The following is a 20,720-nucleotide window of genomic DNA, read 5'->3' as shown; positions in this document are numbered from 1 at the left end:
ATAGATAAACGTATGAATGATGAATAATTACCTCACGTCTTATCGCCGCCACCTTGTCTAAGGAAATTACGTAAATGTATATTTACTGCTGATTGGCCAGCACAGTAAACTCCTTTCACCAATGAGAAACCTTTTGACATGCCCCTACCTTTTGGCACGCCCCTACCTTTCAGCGTGCCCATTGCTCCAGGCTGCAGCTACCCGTCTCAGAACAGATGGCTTTTATGACCCTTATATATATGACCCTATATATACACACACATTATATATATATATATATATATATATATATATATATATATATATATATATATATATATATATATATATATATATATACACACACATGTAATGACTGTTTTGAATTTTGTGTCTAGAGTTTTGAAAAATGACATCAAGGTTCTGAAATTGGTGACAAAATGATGTAATGTAACTGTAATGTTCCCTGTGCGCATGCAGAAGAAATAATGTGCTGCACACACACACACACACAATTATTTGGGACAGCCATCTTGTTTCAATTCTAGTAAAAGCAAAAGAATTGAAATGCTCGGGCAAACTAATATAGAGTTCACATCACTATAGAGAACCGATGTGTGCCACTGCGCCAAATCAATTGGTTGTGGCTAGAAGGGATAATGTTATAGCTACTGAAATAAGTATATATTGAAAGTATTAGAGACTTATTTATTTTATTTTATATAGACGTAACCTACGCACACTTTCACCCTCCCTGCTATCTGCAATGGTTTCATCTTCACTTCCTTACCCTAAACTGTTAGCATCTTTGGATGCTAACAGTGCTACTGATACTTTCTGCTCCAGTCTTACATCTTGTTTAGACACTGTTTGCCCCTTATCTTCCAGGCCAGCCCGTAACACCCCTTCTGCCCCTTGGTTATCTGATGTTCTACGAGAACACCGTTCTAGGCTTAGAGCTGCTGAAAGGGTGTGGCGCAAATCCAAAAATACTACTCACCTTAATGTGTATCAGCCACTCCTATCTTCCTTCTCTGCTAATGTTTCCACTGTTAAAATGACATACTACCATAACAAAATTAATAATTCGTCTAACTCTCGCATGCTTTTTAACATATTTTCCTCACTTCTTTGTCCTCCTCCTCCCCCTCCTGTTTCATCTCTAATAGATGACGACTTTGCCAAATTTTTCATTATTAAAATTAAACACATCAGTCCACAATTTTACACACCACAATCAGTTAAGCTCATATCACCAGCAGACATACACTAATTTACATCTTTCTCTTCACTCTTTGAGGCAGAAGGCTCAAAACTCATTCTTTCTAATCACCCCACTAATTGCCCGCTTGATCCTATTCCATCTCATCTCCTTCAAGCCATTTCTCATGCAGTTGTACCTGCACTCACTCACATTATAAACACATCCCTCGACACTGGTGTTTTTCCCTTATCATTTAGACAGGCTGGTATAACTCCACTACTTAAGAAACCCAAAAACTTTACCCATCTCTTTTAGAGAACTACAGACCAGATTCCCTTCTTCCTTTCATTGCAAAAACACTTGAACAAGCTGTGTTCAACCAAGTCTCTACATTTCTCACACACAACAACCTCCTTGACAGCAACCAATCTGGTTTCAGAAGTGGACATTCAACTGAGACTGCCTTGCTCTGTTGTTGAAGCTCTAGGACTGGCAAGAGCGGAATCCAAATCTTCAGTACAATTTCACCATCAAGTTAGGCACATCAACCATAACTCCTTTCAAAACAGCTAGAAGCCTTGTATGATTGATGATCAGCTGACTTTCTCAGACCACATTGCTAAAACTGTCCGATCCTGCAGATTTGTTTTATTCAACATCAAGAAGATCAAGCCCTTTCTTTCGGAACATGCTGCATAACTCCTTGTTCAAGCGCTTGTTCTGTCCAGGCTGGACTATTGCAATGCCCTCTTGGCAGGTCTTCCAGCCAGTTCTATCAAACCTTTACAATTAATCCAGAACGTGGCAGCAAAATTAATTTTTAATGAGCCAAAAAGAACACGTCACACCTCTGTTTATCAATTTGCACTGTCTTCCAATAACTTTTTTCTTTGATTCTTTGATTAATAAAAAGTTGATAAGTAATAAAAATAAGAGCATTTATTAAAAATATAAATCTTTTAACAATATGTCTTTACTATCACTGTTTGAATAAACACTGTTCTTTTTAACTTTTTATTTATCTGAAAGTCCAGAAAACATATCTTAGGTCCCAAATATAGCAGCACAACTATTTACAACACTGATTATAAATTAGCATATTAGAATGATTTCTGAAGGGTCATGTGACAGGAGACAGGAGTAATAATGCTTTACAGGAATAAATTGTTTTTGAAAGTATATTCCAACTGAAAAATTGTATCGCAGTAATATTTCACAATATTATTTTGTGAAATAATATTCAGTATTTTTTTTATCAAATAGATACAGCTTAGATGAGCATAAGAAAATAAAAAAAACTTTACTGATTTTTGAACTTTGAACGGCAATGCATTATATACTGTATACTGTAAAAATGTTTTCTTAGTAACCTAAAATGTACACCATTTAGTTACATCAAGGGTCAAATGACATAAAAATAGCACATTCAATTTAAAAGTTACACACTTGTTTTTGCTGAATGTTTTTGCTCAGTTGGACGAAATATCCGCCCAATAGAGAAGGTTTTGCTCAGCAAGAAAGAAAACAATTGACGGATCATTGCTTGATATGTCATCTTACTTAGTATTACCCTCTCTCCCACTTTGCAAATATGTCTCAGATGGAAGAACATGTCTCAGATACATTTCTTGGGACACAAGGAAAGAAATATTTTGTATTTGATATTGCATTCTATTTTCTGACAGTTCACAAATAAATTCTATAACTTAAACATAACAAGATTTATCACAGATTGTTTTTTTTTTTTTTTTTTGATTTGTTTTTTTAATCACATTTTTTTATTACAGTCAAGCTTTTCTCGTAAATGTTTGTGAAATGAGCTCTACCACAATCACCAATGTGACCTCATTACCTTTAGAACCATGTGGCAAACAAAATAATCTGTTCTATAACATTGGTTACTTTCACTTTCATTTTAGCGTGATTTCTGGGTGGAGTGTGTCAATTAACGGCCGAAGGGAATTGTATTTAAAGGGAGCGTGTCATACCTGAATCAGAAGCGTCATCCGTCATGCCTTCAATACCTGCAAACGTGGTCAGTACCTTTGCGCCTCCATTTCACACACTGCAACACACGCACGCACCCACCCATTCACATAGCTTTCATATTCGCACATTCTGTGTGCTTAGTGTTTTGTTTATAATTATTGTGGCCCGATAAAATTATTGACGCTGTTGATTTAATGTGTGTGATTTAATGAAACTGAATGAGATGTTCATCCAGTGTTTTCTTTGTTCTCTCTTTTTCTCTATTTTTTTTTTTATGGACATTTTTGTGAATGAATGTGGACACGAATCTGCAAACGTGGATTAGCGTGACGCGGTCGGTTTCTGGCACGGGCACGGATTCCGGAGAGAGACCGCTAGCGGGAACGTGTGGTCATTTCTTATTTTGTTTTATTATTTTTTTTGTCCATTTTGTTTTTCTGTGTTATGATTTTGAACATATGAAAGAAATAAATATCCTGATGACCTTTAGTCTGGGATTATTATTATTTGTTGTGTAACAGGTGGTTATTTTTCTGCTATCCTGGGTAAAGATAATTTTTGACAGGTTTAATCCTGTCTGGCACCCGAAGGTTTTTTTTTTCCCCCCTTTAAAATGGTTATTTTACTTTGGGGGCGGCGACCACCGTTATAGAGTGGCGCCCAAACAGGGACTTGAATTGAAACCTACTTGAAACTTGAGCTTTTGATTTTGACAATCCCTGTGAACTATTGAACACTTTTGAGGAAAAAAAAAAAAATGCACACCTCTGAAACATTGTGATTTGAAAACTTGATATATATATATATTTTTTTTTTTTTTTGGAAAATTAGTGAAACAATGAAATTGTCTGAATTAATCTTGAAAATTGTTTTTTTTTTGTGTATACTGTGAACGCTAAATGAACAATTAGAGGTGTTCTCTCTAAGGTGTCACAGTAATTGATAATTGTTTGAATAGTGGAAAATAGTGAAAGCGACTTACTTTGAATACTTATTGTTTTTGATTTACTTGGTGTTTGTGAGATAATACTGATTGAACAGTTGTGAAATGTTGTATTTTGTTGTTTAGTATAAATATTTCAGGGACAAACAAACTGAAACACATCTCATTTACTGATATTTATTGGTTTTCACAGTCAACATTCTTGCACTCAATCACCGCAATCATGGCACATACCCCTCCCTCCCAATCTACTTTTGTGGAAATTGAGCCTCCACCAGACAACTCAACTCCAGTATGGCCGCCTGCACTGCGACCGGGGATGCCTCTGGAACCACCTCCATGTGCTCCGGTGTTCTACCATACCCCCACTCCACTCAGCCCTGTTCATCCTGGAACCCATGTGCACATGTCCTCTCCTGCTCTGGCTGGGAGCACTCCAGTACAAACTCTCACCTGGGCAACACAAGGGGATAACATGCAACTTTGCACCTCTTCTGAAGGTGGAACTCATTCATCAGTGGCACAACATGAACTGCCCAACATTCTACCAACTCCTGGAAGGCAAATACAAGAAGTCACTGCTCGGGTACAAGGGAACTGGGATACCTTGTTTGACTTAATGGCAAGACAAGAAACAAGAGTGAATGAACTTACCCAGGAAGTGAAAGATACCTCTTCTCAGCACCAGAGCCAGATTGCTGATCTTGCTGCAAAAGTGGAGGATAACAAAAATCAAGTTTTAACCCTGTTTACTACCACTAAGCAACATGAGGAGACTGAAGCAGATAACCTGACTAAAGCGATGAAGTTAATGATCACGGAAGAACTCCAGAAGGTGGAATCTACCTTGGTTTCTGAACTACGATTCATGGTTGATCAACTCCAAGCAGAGGTTCAGCAGGACATCAAAGCTGTTCAAAACACTTTCCAAACAAGCCATAATAAGATAACTTCACAACTCCAACAATGTGTTACTCAAACTGATCAATGTCTCACCGGTTTCAAAGGGTTGAAAAGTGAAGTGGAGAAAGGATTTCAAAGTGTTAAAAAAAGTGCCGATCAACAAAAGTTAAGCGTCTTGACGCCACCAGGTCCCAGCACTATCAGTATTTCATCCCAGACATCTCCTTCTGCTCCAGTGACTCCTTCAACTTCTTCAACCCCTCCGTTAACATCTGTGGTTAAAAGTGACCATATTAAATTAACCTTCCCCACATTTGGAAGGCCTTCAGATGATGCAGACCCCCTATTGTACCTAACCAAATGTCAGGATTTTTTGGCTATACATCCCCTGACAAATGCAGACATCCTGGCTACCTTCCGTACTGTCTTGTACGGAACAGCACGAGACTGGTGGGAAGTCAGACGGTCCACCATAACCACCTGGAATGAGTTTGAGACTGCATTTTTATCTGCTTTCCTTTCTGAGGATTATGAGGATGAACTGGCTGAACGTGTCCGTACTAGGATTCAAAGAGACACAGAATCCATTAGAGACTTCGCGTTTTCTTACAGAGCTCTCTGTAAAAGATGGAAGGCAGATTTTACAGAGGGTGAGATTGTGAAGATGATACTTAAGAATATTAAGCCATACCTTGCCAGTCAATTGCGTAGCAGAGTAAATACTGTGGAAGAGCTGGTAAAATTAGGACATCAACTGGAAAGAGATTATGAGCAACAGCTTCGTTATGATTGTGGTCGAATGGGCCCTAAGCATCAAGCCACATCACAAAGACCCTACTCAAACCAACCTACTGAGAAAATCCCAGTTCAGTGCTGGAGATGTAGAGGACAGCATCCACCAGGAAAATGTCCACATTATACCTCTCCCCAGTCACCTCAGACGTCTGGTCCACAGTATTCCACCAGCGGCAAACAACCTTATCACCCCAAGTCAGGTGGTCATCCGTCCAACAACTCTGTTGCTGCAACAAGAAGTCATAAGTCACAATCAGCAACCAAGAAAACCTCCTCCTCACTTACAAGCTCTAATGAACGTGTAGCGGTACCTCAACAACTAGTTGTTCCCCTTTGTATCGATGCCTGGTCAGGTAAAGCCATTGTGGACACTGGTGCAAGCTACACACTCATCCATGAGAATCTCATGAGGCAGCTTACATCCCCCGACCAGCTGCAACCGTGGTGCCATGGTCCTCTTCATCTGGCGAATGGAAAAGCAGAGATTCCGTTAGGATGGCTGAATACCACCATTAATTTACATGGCCAAGCATTTACCTTACCTACTGCTGTACTTTCATCCCAAGCTCTAGCCTATGCTGTAGTCTTGGGGTTGGACTTTATTTTCTTCAGTGGGCTGCAACTCAATGTCATTGATAAAAAATATTCCTTCAAGTTGGATCCTTCAAAAGAGTACCCCTTTCAACCAGGAAATCCAAGTGTGTCAAATGTAAGTCCCCAAAAAGATATATGTCAATTTAAGGAAGCCACACAAAACCTTTCCTTATTAACTTCTGTGCCCCCTCCATCATCACCATTGCAAATTCAACACCCGGACGGTATTGATGAAAAGACATTGATAAAAAATGCTGTGGACGCTGCTCATTTACCCTTTGATGAAAAGCTACAGTTACTCCAAATCCTGAACGAAAGCCCTCAGGTGTGTACTCTCCGTACTGGACGTACTGTGGTTCTCCAACACAGCATCTATTCCACCAGCCAAGTCCCCATTAAACAACGGCCATACCGTTTGTCCCCCCTCAATCAAATTGCCCTGGAGGAGCAACTTGATGAGATGTTGATGCAAGGAATAGTTGAACCATCCCACTCTGCTTGGGCATCACCGGTGGTCTTAGTACCCAAAAAAGACGGCAAATTTAGATTCTGTGTGGATTACAGAAAGGTTAATTCTGTAACAGAAAGTGACGCTTACCCTCTTCCCAACATCACAGAAATTCTGGAATCCCTCTCTGGGACAGCCATCTTCTCTACAATCGATCTAAACAGTGGATATTGGCAGGTGACCATGGACCCCAACAGCAAAACCAAGACAGCCTTTATCACTCCTGCAGGTCTCTATCAATTTAATGTTATGCCGTTTGGTCTCAAAAATGCGCCCGCAACTTTTCAGAGGCTCATGGAGACAGTTCTGGGAGAACTTAGGAGAAAAATATGCTTTGTGTACATCGATGACATCATTGTGTACTCACCTTCAATAACTCAGCATTTCCACGACCTCCAGACTGTCCTCCATAGACTAGGAACTGCTGGTCTCACCATAAACTTAAAGAAAAGTAAATTCTGTCTTCAAGAACTCTCCTTCCTAAGACATGTTGTAAGTGTCAAAGGCATTTCAGCAGACCCGTGTAAGACTGAAGCCATTCATACCTATCCTGTGCCTACGAACTTGAAGGAAGTTCAGTGGTTCCTCGGGTTAGCAGGGTGGTATCACCGTTTCGTTCCAAATTTTTCAAAAATTACTGAACCCCTCAACGCACTGAAAAAGAAGGGACATAGTTTTCAATGGTCAATTCAGTGTCAGCAAGCTTTTGAACAGCTAAAGTCTTGTCTCACCTCACCTCCCATTCTGGGCCATCCCGATCTTCAGCGGCCATTCATTGTTTACACCGATGCCAGTGACATCGGCCTGGGTGCCATATTAGCACAACGGAGGGATGTAGGCAGAGAGGAGGTTATAGCCTATGCAAGTCGAACATTAACTGGGGCCGAACTCAATTATACTGCAACGGAGAAGGAATGCCTTGCAGTCATTTGGGCCCTGGAAAAGTGGCAACATTACTTGGAGCACAAGCTTTTTACAGTTGTTACCGACCATGCTGCACTGCAATGGGTCATGAACTCCACGAAAACCACCAGCCGCCTCATTCGTTGGGTCCTGCGATTGCAGAAATTCGATTTTGTTATTGAGTACCGAAAAGGGAAGCTAAATGTAGCTCCGGATGCTCTATCCAGATCTTCGGTTACCCCAGGATGTAACTTGTACACCAGCAGAAAAGACCTAGCCCTGCCTGTATCAGATGTTGTCCTGTGGGTCGAACAGCACAAAGACCCCGAAGTTACAAAATTATTGCAAGCGGTTGCAGATAATTGTGCCAGTCTGAATGACCAGTACGAAATAATTGAGGACAAATTGTATCACAAAGCATACCTGACAAATAACCAACTGCATTACAGAATCTACATTCCCAGCAGTCTCCGATCCACCCTTCTCCAGTAATATCACTCCACTCCCATCTGTGGCCATGGAGGAATCTACAAGACCTATAAGCGACTTCAGGAAGTAGCATTTTGGCCAGGCATGTGGTCAGCGGTGAAACAGCATGTGAGGACCTGTGTTAAATGTCAAACTCTGAAAAGTGATAACAGGAAGCCTGCTGGAAAACTACAGCAAATCACAACAAGCCGCCCAAACCAAATGCTAGGAGTCGACCTCATGGGTCCGTTGCCACGTAGCACAACTCAAAATGAATACCTGCTGGTCTTTGTTGATTATTATTCTCGATGGGTGGAGTTTTTCCCTATTCGGAGTTCCACAGCAAAGAATGTTGCCTCCATCTTCAGAAAAGACATCCTGACACGTTGGGGCTTACCAGACTACGTTCTCTCAGACAAAGGCACTCAGTTTGTTTCATCTGTTTTCAGAGAATTATGTGAGAACTGGAGTGTTATTCCCAAATTAACTACCGCCTATCATCCCCAAACCAACATGACAGAAAGAGTTAATCGAAATCTCAAGAGCATGATGGCAGCCTATGTGGACGACAACCATCAGAGGTGGGACCAGTTCTTACCAGAATTCAGATTCGCCCTTAATTCAGCCATTCAAGAGACCACTGGACTAACCCCAGCCGAACTCCAGCTGGGTAGGAAACTCCAAAGTCCAATGGACAAAATACTCTCTGGCCCTAATCTAACCCCAGATGCTGCCTCTTATGATGTAGTTCATCATCTTCATCATCTGCAAACTCAAGCGAAAGAAAACAGCAAGAGAGCAAAAATGAGACAATTGAGGAACTATAACAAAAATAGGAGAGATGTAACATTCAAAAGCAAGGATCGAGTATGGTTGCGTAACTTTCCCCAGTCTAATGCACAGCGTAAATTTAGCGCAAAACTAGCCCAAAAATGGAGAGGTCCTTACCGCATTATCAAGCAGCTGGGTCCGTTGAACTATCAAATAGCCCTGGAAGACACTGGAGAAGACGTACGTACAGCACATGTTTGCAACATAAAAATGTGTTATCCAACAGCGGCAGAACTGGAGATACAAGAAAAGAAAAAACTCCTGGATATATTTCAAGAATCCTCAGATGACGAAGATTTTCTAGGATTTTCTCTCTCCTAAACAACCATAGGTTGTTTTCTACTAGGGTGGGAGAGTGTGGCAAACAAAATAATCTGTTCTATAACATTGGTTACTTTCACTTTCATTTTAGCGTGATTTCTGGGTGGAGTGTGTCAATTAACGGCCGAAGGGAATTGTATTTAAAGGGAGCGTGTCATACCTGAATCAGAAGCGTCATCCGTTTGTTTGCACATGAGGGTAGCCCGTATGAGTGATAGTTTACAGTGGAAAGACGGCTGTGTGTCAATCAGCTGTTTCATGGGTATGATGTCTGGTGCGTGACTGAAGCATTGCACTTCCAGACCAACTTCCATGGGCAGTGCTGAAGACAAGAAAAAAACTGCTTATCCACCTATCTTGGTGTCTGGTGACCCGCGATACTCATTGGTGCCTTCAATACCTGCAAACGTGGTCAGTACCTTTGCGCCGCCATTTCACACACTGCAACACACGCACGCACCCATTCACATAGCTTTCATATTCACACATTCTGTGTGCTTAGTGTTTTGTTTATAATTATTGTGGCCCGATAAAATTATTGACGCTGTTGATTTAATGTGTGTGATTTAATGAAACTGAATGAGATGTTCATCCAGTGTTTTCTTTGTTCTCTCTTTTTCTCTATTTTTTTTTTTTATGGACATTTTTGTGAATGAATGTGGACACGAATCTGCAAACGTGGATTAGCGTGACGCGGTCGGTTTCTGGCACGGGCACGGATTCCGGAGAGAGACCGCTAGCGGGAACGTGTGGTCATTTCTTATTTTGTTTTATTTTTTTTTTGTCCATTTTGTTTTTCTGTGTTATGATTTTGAACATATGAAAGAAATAAATATCCTGATGACCTTTAGTCTGGGATTATTATTATTTGTTGTGTAACAGGTGGTTATTTTTCTGCTATCCTGGGTAAAGATAATTTTTGACAGGTTTAAACCTGTCTGGCGCCCGAAGGTTTCTTTTTTCCCCCCTTTAAAATGGTTATTTTACTTTGGGGGCGGCGACCACCGTTATAACCACAAAACCATTTATCTCCCAAAGAGAAAAGAATCACATTCAACTATGTAAAGAAATTCGTACAGATATAATTTGAGTTAATATTATCTTTAGCCATCTTATCTTTTATTTTGCTCTGCACAAGATAACATACAAATTATATAGTCAAAAAGAAAATATCTGGTAAAACATCTCTGCAATATATTCATAACACAGTATGGTGGGAAAATTAAATTTGGTCCAAATTTGTGTGCTGAAAAATTGGTCCAAAATAATTTTAAATATACATATTTTAATACACTATAGGCCTAGCCATATTACAATAACAGTAGAGAAACAAAATGTAACAAACCAAAAGTATTATTATAAAGACACATTTTTTAAACAATTATGAAAAATTTGTGAATCCCAAAAATGTGCACCCCAAAAGTCGTCAAGTCAAGTCACCTTTATTTGTAAAGTGCTTTTAACAATACAGATTGTGTCAAAGCACTTTACAGTATTAAATAGGAAAATAGTGTGTCAATAATGCATAATGACAATAGTAAACAATACATTTTCAGTCAAAGGCAGTTCATCTTTGAATTCAGTGATGTCATCATCTAGCTCAGTTCAGTTTAAAGAATATCTGTGCATTCAAGTCGACGATGTCGCTGGATATTAAATGTCATAAATGACTGACATAAATGAGATGTTTCATAATCAGTTTCAAGAAAGAAAGAAAGAAAGAAAGAAAAAGAGCCTGACACTGAACATAAAATGCTTTCACTAATTCTGAAACATTTCATTTATGTCAGTCAATACACTCTATTTGTCATGATTCTGCCCTCGTGTCCTTGATTTTTCCTAGTCTTGAGGCAGGATCATGGCAGACCCGTGTTTTGTGTTCAAGCACATGGCCTTGTCTTTGGGCCATGTGCTTGTGTTGTCTCGTTCCCTTGCCCCGCCCCCCTTGTTATCCTAGTCTTTTTGTGATTGTCCTATCTGTGTCACCTGTCGTGTCTTAATTGTTCCCCCTATTTAGATCTCCTAGTGTGCTCTGTCTTGCGTCGGTTCATTGTGACTGTTCAACTTATGTGTTCCTACCTGTCAGCCTCCTGAGAGATCTTGTCCTTGAAACCCCTCTTAAGAAGTCTTTTGTCTTGCAGTGAGTGTTTGTTAGTAGTTAGTGTTCAGAGTCTTTGTTTACCTTGTTTATTGTGTTTTGTAGAACTATTTAGTGTCTACCCTAGCCCTTGTTTTCCCCCTCGTGGGTTTTGTTTTTCCCCTTTTTGTATATAATAAATCCTCTGTGTAACCCGATACCTGCCTGCACTTGAGTTCCTCCCTTGCCAACCCTAACAGAATGAACCGACCAAATAGGAACTCAGCAGACAGGATGTCCTCCACTCCTCAATCCCAGTTGGAGTTTCGTCGTCAATGTTGGATGTCATCCCCCACCGACAGGAAGGGGGTCACCCTCCCATACTCGCCCGAGGGGGAATGGATCCTCCACAATTATGCCCGGCTGTGGGAGAAGTTCTCCCAGGAGGAGCCACAGGCCTCCCCCCAGAGGTCCCCACCATAGACCCAGCTGCCAGTGATCCCAGAGGGTCATCTCCTGGCAGTTACTACACTGGGGGAACAGGCAGATCCCTCCCAGAGTCCTGAGGCGCCTTCCACAGCCATCAGTCTCCCCAGGAAGCGTGGGAGACGATTGTCGTGGGAGTCAGCTTCAGAGTCTTCGGTGACCGAGTCTGCCCTGCCCGAGACCAAACTCCCCCAACCCGCCTCCGACCCAGCTGTGGCCTCTGCACCGCGGCCAAGGAGGAAGAGGAAGAAGAAGGGGCCTGCCGGTCCTGTGACCCTGTCTCCTCCTGAGTCGGCGAGGTCTCCTGAGCCAGCAGCGGAGAGCGCTGGCGTGCCCGTGCCAGCAGCGGAGAGCGCTGGCGTGCCCGAGCCAGCAGCGGAGAGCGCTGGCGTGCCCGAGCCAGCAGCGGAGAGCGCTGGCGTGCCCGAGCCAGCAGCGGAGAGCGCTGGCGTGCCTGAGCCAGTGAATAAGAGAACAGTTTAAGTCTGCTGTCGTGAGGGCGGAGGAGAGAGCCGCGGCCGACTCTGCAGCAGAAACTTTGATACAGTCCGTCTCATCTCGTAAGGAGATGCCGGTTATTATAGCCGCCAAAGCCTTGTCTGATTATTTGTCCCGTCTTGTCCAGATCCTGGAAATCCCCACCAGTCCTGTCTTGTCCCCAGAAATCCCGAGTGTCCAGCCGTCGTCTCCCCGTGTCCCGTGAGTGTTGCCCCGTGTCCTGTTGATGTAGCCCTGTGTCCAGTGAATGTTGCCCCGTGTCCTGTTGTCTCCCCGTGTCCAGTAGATGTTGTTCCCCCGTGTCCAGTAGATGTTGTTCCCCCGTGTCCAGCTGTCGTCTCCCCGTGTCCCGTAAGTGTTGCCCCGCGTCCCGTGTCTGCTCCTGTCATGTCCTCTGTCAGTTGTCCCGAGACCCCTCCCCACCCCTCACCACCCAGACCTGCCCGTACCCCCCGTCGTCAGCCTTCGTCCTGTCCTCCTAAGATCCCTACCCCTCCCACCCACCCTGGTCTGTACCCCATGAACTTTGTGCTCCCGCCTCCTCCCCTTCCCTGTTTGTTTTTTTTGATTTGCCACCCTAACCCTGCCATTGTGTATTCATGTTTGCCGTTGTTATTATTTGTCATGTCTTGTTGGTTTGTGTCTGTGTCCCAGTCTGTCATGTCAGTCATGTCCCGTGTTTGATGTTCCCTTGAGGAGCGTCTGGAAGCCGCTCCTTAAGGGAGGGGTTCTGACATGATTCTGCCCTCGTGTCCTTGATTTTTCCTAGTCTTGAGGCAGGATCATGGCATACCCGTGTTTTGTGTTCAAGCACATGGCCTTGTCTTTGGGCCATGTGCTTGTGTTGTCTCGTTCCCTTGCCCCGACCCCCTTGTTATCCTAGTCTTTTTGTGATTGTCCTATCTGTGTCACCTGTCGTGTCTTAATTGTTCCCCCTATTTAGATCTCCTAGTGTGCTCTGTCTTGCGTCGGTTCATTGTGACTGTTCAACTTATGTGTTCCTACCTGTCAGCCTCCTGAGATATCTTGTCCTTGAAACCCCTCTTAAGAAGTCTTTTGTCTTGCAGTGAGTGTTTGTTAGTAGTTAGTGTTCAGAGTCTTTGTTTACCTTGTTTATTGTGTTTTGTAGAACTATTTAGTGTCTACCCTAGCCCTTGTTTTCCCCCTCGTGGGTTTTGTTTTTCCCCTTTTTGTATATAATAAATCCTCTGTGTAACGCGATACCTGCCTGCACTTGAGTTCCTCCCTTGCCAACCCTGACACTATTGGCTATTTTTCTAAAGGAGTTGCAAAATCTTACCAATAAACATAAAAAAGGCTTGTCCTCCTGTTATACAAATCATTACATTAAAGGTTTTTGCTGATGCTGACAAGTTTAACTGGAAAAAAGTTAATATTAGATTAAAGTCATACAGAGTCAGGGTCATAAAGGGCTGTAACTTTGTCTGTTTCATCCAGTCCCTGCTTATTGTAAGAGAGGAGCCCATCAAATACATTTTTGGTCTGGAGACAAACTCACCATGGATGGATACTGAGACAGTTATGGAACTAGAAGAATAGAGTCGTTCTCATTCTGTAGCCTACTATCTTCAACTTTGCAAACTTTTTGACAAATAAAACCATAATGGACAGATCAGGCCTTTTTGTTTTAGCACTGTTATGTCTAATCCATGGACCCTGCATCGTGCAAGGTATGTTTTAATAAAATAATGAAATGATCAATTATTTTAATATTTGCATTATTAATATATAGTACAATATTCACACTTGAAAATATGATTGCATTTAGATTTTTTTTCTTCTTTTTTTTTAAAGTATGGTTTTGATGATTATTAAACAAACAATACACTCAGAAATAAAGGTTCAAAAGCTGTAACTGGGGCAGTACACTCTTGAAAATAAAGGTGCTTCAAAAGGTTCTTCACAGGGATACCATAAAACAGTGGTTCTCAATCCTGGTTCTGTAGAACCCGCCACACTGCACATTTTAGATGTGTCCCTATTCAAACACACCTGACTGAACTCATCACCTCATAAGTGAAGACTCCAAGACCTCAAATGTGTGCATCAGATTAGAGAGACACCAAAAATGTGCAGGATTGTGAACCACTGCCATAGAGGAACCATTTCTGATTCCACAAAGAACCATTCAGTCAAATGTTCTTTAAAGAACCACCTCTTTCCTACCTTTTTGTAATCTGAAAAACCTTTAGCCACAAATAACATTTGTGAAACAGAAAGGTTCTTCAAGATGTTAAAGGTTCTTTATGGAACCATTCTATGGCATCAAGAAGCACCTTTATTTTTAAGAGTGTATCTTTTTAAAATGTAAATTAGTCTCTAAAAGATACAAAAGTGTACCTTTTGAAAATGTATAGCCTTAATGACAGCTTTTGACTAAATGAACCTTGTCACTTGTATACTGTTGTTGTTCTCTCGTTGGTCTGATTGCTTCTATTGTTCTCATTTTGTAACTTGCTTTCGGCAGAAGCATCTGCTAAATCAGTGTGCTATTCTGCAACGTTGCTGACCCCAACCAGACTAAAATAGTCTGAATATAAACACTTATTATAGGTGTACCGTAGTGATTCGGATAAGACAAAAACACGGTTTGGAAAATGGATTCATGATGTATTCGCTCATTATATATATTTTTTACAATTTCAAAACAAAAACAACACTGTGGCACAGCCCTGCGCTGACTGGACCAGCAGAGCCGTGAGCGGTGGATTTTTATAAAACAAATAACAGAGGTGGAGGTAGAAGTGCGCTGAGCCATAACGATCTTTTATTTTGATATTTTATTGTTATTTATGTTATGTTGTTGGCACGATGTTACGACAAAGCTGCTAATAAAGTTTTATACGAATACACAGTGGATTCATGTTTGTTATTATATTTACAATATACCAAAGTTTTTATGCCAGTCGTATCATTTTATTTTGTATTTATCCATCACACCTTAAAGCCCGGTCCGTGAAAATTTTGTCTGACATTAAACCGGTGCTTGGTGCTATATATATATATATATATATATATATATATATATATATATATATTTGTATTTATTTTTTTTCTATCCAATGATGCATTTAGAAATCAAAGTTATTTGCTGACACAAAACAATGAAGCAATGAAAAAAAAAAAAATGCAACTTCAGTTACCTCTGCAAAAGTGAGTTCAATATTGCTGATTTCATGAGGTATCACATGAAGTAGAGTTTAAGGTATTCTACACAGTAGCTCCTAAACCCATAAACAGAGTTACTCATTGCCAAGTTATTCCTTGCAAAACCGTGATTTTTTTCCTCCTAAATTATCTAATAAACCTAAGTCCTCAGAACCATTAAGATTTACTTTTACATCAGCCTTCAGGTTCTGACACTTTTCTAGATTATTTTCCTTTGTTAACATCTAATGAACTGGTGAAGCCTACATTTTCAGAAAAAAAAAAAAAAACATTATTTTCTGAGCAGGTCAGTGTACCAGTGGTCAGTTCCAGTGTAGTAATGGTCAGTGCATAAATCAAGACTGGAGGTGTGATGGAACAAAGGATTGCACAGATGACTCTGATGAGCAGAACTGTCGTAAGTATCTCTAGCTGAACAATGGCTTGTTGGATTGACCCCTTATCAAGGGTCATGGATTTTCTCATTCTCTGTATTGTATTTTCAGCTTTACCAACCTGTAGCTCTCAGCAGTTCAAGTGCTTGACAGGAGAGGAGTGTATCCCTTTAGCGTTTGTTTGTGATGGTGAATCAGACTGCACCGATGGTTCTGATGAGCAAAGAGTCTGTGGTATGATTATGTGCCTTAAATGACAGAAAGAATACAGTTATTCAGTATTGTTTCAATATTGTTTGTTTTCTAAGGTGTGCAGACATGTAGCTCAGACCACTTCACCTGTCGAGAAGGGCAGTGCATTCCCAAACAATATAGATGTGACCATGTATCAGACTGTGTGGATAACTCTGATGAGAACAACTGCAGTGAGAATGTCTCTTTCTTCCATACACTAAAAAGAAATGGGGCACTTACTAGCAACAACACAAACTCCTATTTATCAGTATGCATTACTTAAAACAAAACAAAATAAACATAATGATATATTGTCAGTAATATTTTAATTACAATTAATTATTTATTTATTTTATTTCATTTTGTATATAATTAATTCCTACTATTTTAACCTTGAATTGAATAAAAATATCTGTTACTCATTTGTTTGTGACAATTTAGTATCTCTGTCAAAGAGTACAAAGAGTACCTCAGTGCAAAAGTACAGCCTAGGCCTGTAAAACACTGAAATAAATATAGTCACAGTACTACCAGTACAGTTTTCTTTATTGGTCAATATAGTAATAAAAAATAAATAATTGTCAGACATTCAGAAAATTCTAAATATAATTTGAATAAAGAATTATATTATTTGTTAACAGATGTAACACATCTAACACAAGTACACACACATTATTTGTAGTTGTTACACATTATTTGTAGTTGTTGATATTCTTCGAACCTGAATTTAAACTTCAAAAACTAAAATGAATTGCAAACAGGCCTATAATGAATGTCACAAAGGTCCTTTGCAATGTTATCTTTATGAGACAAAAAGCATATGACTCTTTTAAAGCATCCAATACACATAAAAATCTCAAGATGAATCAGTTACCAAAGAATTGTCAGATTTTGTTTCCATCATCAGGTTTTAAAATTCCAATAACATGCAACAAATTTCCTAATTACTGAATCCAGATTACCCAACCTGCACAGAGAAGACATGTGCTAACGATGCTTGCTACAACAATACTCAGCACTGCGATGGGATACTAGACTGTCGAGATGGATCAGATGAATCCAACTGCAGTGAGTGAAAGTGTAGTGACCAATCAGATCAGTCAGTGAAGCTTGTTGAGATGAATATTCAACATTTGACCATGTATATCACGGTCATTTCTTTTCATATTCTTTGTTTTTCATTTCTCAAACAGCAAGGCATTGTCAGTCACATCAGTTTGAATGTACCAGTGGATACTGCATCCCAATGCCCTTTGTCTGTGATCACTGGGATGACTGTGGAGACAACAGTGATGAGCAAAACTGTGGTGGGTTCCACAATACATGTCGATCATTCTACCAAAGATGCATGGGTTACAAAAGATAACCTTCTATGAAGTAAATGTGGGTGGTCAAAGTATACATCAGGTCACCGATAAAAGTACCGTGTACTTCTGAGTACCATGCAAATACAATAGTGGATAGTTTACTTGTAGTTGTTTCTGATATTATAAAGCACTACTATGTTTTCTTCTTCCAGAGTATAGAACCTGTAGTGGGTCAGAGTTCACCTGCAGTAACGGACGCTGTATGCCTCAGCAGTGGGTGTGTGATGGCATCAATGACTGTGGGGATTTTAGTGATGAGAATGGATGTGGTGAGATTCAAACCTACCTCCTTTCTCCTATGGATATGCAACACATTAAATTAGTATATCATATGGTAAATTAGTTAACCCTAAATGCTCATACTTTCAGACCCAGGTATCAGAGACTGTTACCCTGGCAAATGGCCCTGTCCAGGCTCTTCAGTGTGTGTTCCCATAAACAAAGTGTGCGATGAACATCCTGACTGCCCTGGTGGAACAGATGAGAGCAATAGTACAGCACATCTGACCTGTGGTAAATTAAATTAAATCTTAAAAATTTTGTGTTGATCAGCATGTTACTAACAGTACTCATAAACTTTTATGTAATGATGATGTGTTGTCAAACATTTAACAATAGCATGTCCCCTAACAAGCCTAACAGCCTATCACAAAGTAATTACTAGATGCCAGTGCATTTCTAATGAATATGCATAACATCAGCGAAACCCTCAGTATAACTGGACAATAATGGGTCAAGAATTAACATTAACAATTTCCCTAACAAGCCTAACAGCCTATCACAAAGTAATTACTAGATGTCAGTGCATTTCTAATGAATATGCATAAACTCAACGAAACCCTCAGTATTAAAGCACAATTTAAAGTAGTGTATTTTGTTGAATTATCTCAAATGCCCAAGATACTTAGAGTAACTACCTACAAAAACTGTATCTCTTGTAGATTTGCACCAGTGTTCTTCTCTGAGCTGTGAGTACCGCTGTCATCCTAGCCCGCAGGGTGGAGCATGCTACTGCCCCGATGGCTTCACTGTGGCCAATGACAGTCGCACTTGTGTGGGTAAGTGCCACGAGACCCCTTTATTATCTGATTACAGATCAGGGCCCGTATTCACAAAACATTTTACCTTACCACTAAGAGTTCTCCTAAATAGCAGTAAAGGTTTTTAACAACAGTTTTCCCTTAAAACCTATTTACAAATCAGCAGAGACAAACATTTACTAAGGAATCTTCTGAGACGGACAATACACACACAGTGCATTAACATTCAGACATTTGTCTGCACATGAGGGAAAATGTGGGAAAAACACCTCTCTCACCTGTGCGTTAGTTCCTTTTCATCCCCTTCTTTCCCTTTTCCCTTCCACGCACCCATCCTTCCCTTCACCCAGCTCACTCAAAATTGTCAACAGCATAATATAATGTTCTACATGAATGCAAACGATATTTACAGTGATGTGTGGTGTCCATTGAATGGTCCCAGGGCGGCTGGTACAATGGTCTCGATTTTACAAGAAGTAGACTGAAAGGTGACAAAGATCCAAAGAGTTAAGAGAAATTTTGCTCACTGTAGAGAGTGTGCCATTTCCCAATGTCTTTCATGCAAAATGCCTTTTGTCTCAAGAGGTGATAACTCTACATGATCAATGCTAATTCCAGTTGTTATTTCCTATCTCTCGGGGGATGTTTGTTTTGGTATGAGGTACTTTAGGAAATGTTGCAAGAGGATCAGGGCCTTCTGTAGCCAGAATGATCCTATGGCATGAAGTGTCTTCATACACTTCATACTATGAATTTTACTAAAAGTCAGCACCGGCGGCGCCAGGGGGGGTCTTGGGGGGTCTCAAGACCCTGCAAAAAATGCTCTGACCCCCCATTTGACCCCCCATCCTCTTCCTGATTAAAAAATATATAGCCTATCTGGGACAAAGATTCAATTTTTTTTCTCTTCAAACTACGCAGAACAATAATAAATAATTATTATTTAGACATTTATTCGTACACTGAACGAAGAACCGTTTCTGTCAGACGTGTCTGATTCGAGAACCGAGGAGCTGATGATACTGCGCATGTGTGATTCAGTGTGAAGCAGACCGACACACAGCTCGTCTGAACCGAACTGATTCTTTTGGTGATGATTCTGAACTGATTCTGTGCTTAGGTTATAAGCGCGGGTAAACTGATGGCTTGAATGAAGGCAAAGTCCTTTTCAAAGTCCTTTTTTTATAAACTGTCTCTGATGAAGGGCAGTCATCACTAATGACATTACATCGAGCGCAAAGAACCGGTGAACCAGTTTTTTTTCCAACTGGTTTATTTGATCGAATTGTCCGAAAGAACCGGTTCACTTGAGCACCTGCTCCTTTGCCCCATAAGTGCCCTTTTGTCAAAGCAAAATTTCCTATAATTTTTTTTTTGCAATAACATACCCTTTTGTGAATGCCTGCCCACGCCCAATCATAATATTAGTAAAATGTATTAATAATAATTTAGCCGTAAATAAAATGACCAACATGATGACCTTTCAACTGACCGGAACAATTCCTCACGCCGCACGCGCATTTTTTAACTGCTAAAGGATGTTTTCAACACCGTGGCAGCTGGTAAGTGGTGTTTCATTCTCAGCGAAGTGATTTTGATGTTTATTTACTTATTATTATTTTACAAGAACAATGTGATGTGAGAACATGCAGATATGTTGCTGTGTGTAGCCTGTAGTGTAGAAGTAACACTAGTGTGCTGTTTGAGGGAGAAAAGTTTCACAGGCATCGAGGGGTCTGGTCTTTTTATGTTATTTGACTAAACTTTTATTATATTACAGTACTTATTTATTTTTTAACACGTTGAGTGCCTTAAAAGTAATTATCACAACACTGGTAAGGCTTATTCAGATTTTCTCATTCTCTGAATTATCATTATAAAAATAAAGACAATTCAGAAATTAATTATATAATTATATTTTAAATGTGACGCAATTTTTTTTTTTCCTACAATAGCAACATTGTTTACAACAGCAAAACCACTTTAGCCTGTAAACTCAATAATATCTCTCTGGAAA

The 20,720-nt window shown here is 40.3% G+C and overlaps 1 protein-coding gene across 2 annotated transcripts in view; it reads left to right on the top strand.

Moving 5' to 3' along the window:
- Positions 1 to 13,953: 13,953 nt before the first annotated feature.
- lrp2b (low density lipoprotein receptor-related protein 2b) overlaps positions 13,954 to 20,720 on the top strand; it is a 105,373-nt gene continuing 98,606 nt past the window's right edge. For both annotated transcript variants that reach the window (XM_052570463.1, XM_052570462.1), the window contains exons 1-9: positions 13,954 to 14,190; positions 15,975 to 16,085; positions 16,174 to 16,296; positions 16,371 to 16,487; positions 17,254 to 17,364; positions 17,490 to 17,603; positions 17,816 to 17,932; positions 18,033 to 18,176; positions 18,605 to 18,721. In XM_052570463.1, the coding sequence (XP_052426423.1) occupies positions 14,124 to 14,190; positions 15,975 to 16,085; positions 16,174 to 16,296; positions 16,371 to 16,487; positions 17,254 to 17,364; positions 17,490 to 17,603; positions 17,816 to 17,932; positions 18,033 to 18,176; positions 18,605 to 18,721 (1,021 nt within the window). In that variant the 5' untranslated portion in view covers positions 13,954 to 14,123. The remainder of the gene's footprint in view (positions 14,191 to 15,974; positions 16,086 to 16,173; positions 16,297 to 16,370; positions 16,488 to 17,253; positions 17,365 to 17,489; positions 17,604 to 17,815; positions 17,933 to 18,032; positions 18,177 to 18,604; positions 18,722 to 20,720) is intronic.

The sequence above is a fragment of the Carassius gibelio genome, chromosome B12 (genome assembly GCF_023724105.1).
Source record: "Carassius gibelio isolate Cgi1373 ecotype wild population from Czech Republic chromosome B12, carGib1.2-hapl.c, whole genome shotgun sequence".
NCBI lineage: Eukaryota > Metazoa > Chordata > Actinopteri > Cypriniformes > Cyprinidae > Carassius > Carassius gibelio.
Note: the sequence above shows the minus strand (reverse complement) of the source record. Positions and strands in the feature narration are given on the sequence as shown.